The sequence below is a fragment of the Prionailurus viverrinus genome, unplaced genomic scaffold (assembly GCF_022837055.1).
Source record: "Prionailurus viverrinus isolate Anna unplaced genomic scaffold, UM_Priviv_1.0 scaffold_35, whole genome shotgun sequence".
NCBI lineage: Eukaryota > Metazoa > Chordata > Mammalia > Carnivora > Felidae > Prionailurus > Prionailurus viverrinus.
In genome coordinates, this window is record NW_025927605.1 from 3,715,311 (window position 1) to 3,718,509 (window position 3,199).

Consider the following 3,199-nt stretch of genomic DNA (forward strand, 5'->3'; position numbering starts at 1 on the left):
CTCTATGGTAGTTCAGACTTTAGTAAGGGACAAGTGGGGACTTTCTGCCATAATGGAAATGTTCTACTGAGAGATGTGGGGATTACATGGACCTGCTTCTGTGTATCATAACTCATCACTATGGATGAGTACACTTAGGATAAATAGATTCAAATGTGTGTAAATTCCTTCTACGTTGCTTAATAAATCACAAAATATAAACAAGAAACAGTGACTAAGTAATTTATTTATGAGTAACTCTATGGTTTTACCAAACTGTCATCTTGGCTGATTTGCCTCAAACACAATTCTTCTAGTTAAATCATACTCCTGTGGGGCGCCTGGGTGGCACAGTCGGTTAAGTGTCCGACTTCAGCCAGGTCACGATCTCACGGTCCGTGAGTTCGAGCCCCGCGTCAGGCTCTGGGCTGATGGCTCAGAGCCTGGAGCCTGTTCCGATTCTGTGTCTCCCTCTCTCTCTGCCCCTCCCCCGTTCATGCTCTGTCTCTCTCTGTCCCAAAAATAAATAAACGTTGAAAAAAAAATTTTTAAATCATACTCCTGCGAACTCCTTTGATGGTTCTTTCAATACTACATTGCAGTTATCTGTAAGTGTGTTCATGGTGGGGCTTCTCAGTAGCTTGTGTATTTCCGGGGAGGAGACCCTAAATGGTACATAGAACATCAACAACGGCAATGTGTGTATCTCGGGTTAGCCATTCAACAAGTCGGCTTTAAAAGCACGCAGGAACTACACAGAGGCACCTCCTCAGAGCTTAAAGGACCAGGACAAAGGAACAGGCCTCTAAGTGTCATCCTGGGGCCTTCAGCATCATCTGGGTACTTGGCAGAAATGCCAAATTTCAGCCCACACCCCTAGCGCCATATTCAGAACTTCTGAGATTTGTCGCACCATAACTTATGAGCCCTTCAGATACTTGCTGCATGCTCAAGTTGGACTATTAGTAAATGGGGAATAAGTATAAAGACCAACTATGTAACTTGACTACACTAAAATCCATTCACATTTTAAATGGATCCAAACAAACATGCACTCTAGAATTCCCAGCTATGGAGATAAGATCAGAGGAGAGTGCATTCTGATTATTCAACTTTTTTTTTCTCCTCCATTGAAGAATATTCTTTATTAAGAATGAGATAAGAATTTGTAAAGGCGGTGTCTTCCACAGTCTAAAGACCTTCCAGAGAAATGTAATGCAAAGATACATGACGGCAATGATAACACTCAATGAACTACAAATCGTGGCAGTGATGGGAACCATGCACCCAATTGTCTGCCGTGGCTTTGGGGTAGAGAACGTGATCCAAAGATAGAAACATTAAAGTTAGAAACGAGAAAACCCACTCCAGTGGCAGAGGTTACCAACATCACGTGTTCATAGACACTGACTCCCTTCCTCATTAAAACTGACCCATAAAATAGGACCTTTTCCTCTTGTCCCATGCCACCTCCACACTATGCAGATGGGGTTCCCTCCCACTGACCATTGGAAGAAATGCACAATCCAAAACAGGTTTGCCTTAACCCCTTGCTGCTAGGGGTGTAGAAGAGGAAAACAAGAAATGTAATTGCAAATGCCACCTACCACATGACAGCCTGCTGTGGAGGAAGAAGAGGAGAGTGGTCCAGAGGATGCCAGTGGGTGTAGGTCAGGAGGAAAAGCAGACCACACAGAGTTTCTCACATCCAACAAGACAACCTCTTTGCCATCAGTTTCAACCAGTACGTAGACACACATTATTCTGTAATCTGACAGTTACTTAAACATTAGTTAAACAAACACAAGGAAGATGTGTTGACTAATCACCCAGTATGAGCAGTATATAAGAGGCCAGGGCACAAGGAGACTTCCAAAGTCCAGCCCCTCACTCTCCTGGAAACCAGCCCAGAACCTCCACCCTCTGACACCATGGTCAACTCTTGTTGTGGCTCCAGCTGCTGCCAGCCTTGCTGCCGCCCCACCTGCTGCCAGACCACCTGCTGCAGGACCACCTGCTGCCGGCCCACCTGCTGTGGGTCCAGCTGCTGCCGCCCCTCCTGCTGTGGCTCCAGCTGCTGTGGCTCTAATTGCCGTGGCTCCAGCTGCTGTAGGCCCAGCTGCTGCATCTCTAGCTGCTGCTGCCCCACCTGCTGCCAGACCACCTGCTGCCGGACCACCTGCTGCCGCCCCAGCTGCTGTGGCTCCAGCTGCTGCTGCCCCTGCTGTGGGGGTTCCAGCTGCTATGGCTCCAGCTGCTGCCAGCCTTGCTGCCGCCCCACCTGCTGCCAGACCACCTGCTGCCGCACCACCTGCTGCCGCCCCACCTGCTGTGTGTCTAGCTGCTGCCACCCCAGCTGTTGCTAGACCCCCTGCCAACACCCACCAACCTGCTCTAGTGGCTCTTGCTGCTGCTGAGTGCCCTGACCTGCACCCTGCTGTTTTCGTCAGCCAATCTCCTTCATGTCGTCCAACGGGGAGCTGAATCATGTGAGGCCAACTGTAAAACCTCAGTTCCCAGTGATTTTTCAACTGGTTGGCCTTGGAATATACCACCGCACCGCCCAATTCCCTCCCACCTCTTTCTTATGATGTCCATCCCAATTCAGTACAAAGGTTGTATTTTCCCTGATACACGATAACATATCATCCTACCTGATGTATCTGTTACTGCCCGATGTTCTGTATGGAGATGTTTCTATATAGCAAATAAATCTTAACTTTCCAGGCATTAAATATAAAGAATCGTGTCTCATTCTTTTTTCCTTCGTGAATGGTCACCCTTAGCTGCCAGGTCTTCTATTCTCTGCACAACGAGCAGATCGTAGCAGGCGATTTCAGGATTTTCAATTCTATCACCTCAGTCCTTCCCATGCTAACAGTGTAGGATGGTGACTTACAGCAAGCACCTGGAACTCTCTGCGGAGGGCTCGGTCTACATGAAGGAGCAGATCGCAAAGAACACAATAGGGAAGGCACGCGCCTGGGAGAAGCGTTCAAACAGTGGCCAATAGTTGGTGGATATGTGCTCTAGCCTCTATACCCTCTAGTGGGACATGTGAGACCAGAGGGCCTCAGTAGCACTGAACGAACCCCCGATGCCCACAGGACTCACCTGCTCTTGAAATCAACCTGGATTGGTTTCCACCCTTCCCTGGATCACTTCACATTATCCCTAGAGCACTACTTGGGATCACCTCCCAGACAATCTACTTGCTCTC

At 48.4% G+C, this 3,199-nt stretch overlaps 1 protein-coding gene across 1 annotated transcript; it reads left to right on the top strand.

Annotated features, from left to right (window-relative positions):
* Positions 1-1,910: 1,910 nt before the first annotated feature.
* On the top strand, positions 1,911-2,345 carry LOC125158581 (keratin-associated protein 4-3-like). Its single transcript, XM_047845843.1, has one exon. The coding sequence runs from the start codon at positions 1,911-1,913 to the stop codon at positions 2,343-2,345; it is 435 nt and encodes a 144-aa protein (XP_047701799.1).
* The last annotated feature ends 854 nt before the right edge of the window (positions 2,346-3,199 follow it).

Coding starts and splice junctions, on each gene's coding strand:
- LOC125158581 (XM_047845843.1), top strand. CDS start 1,911: ATGGTCAACTCTTGTTGTGGCTCCAGCTGCTGCCAGCCTTGCTGCCGC.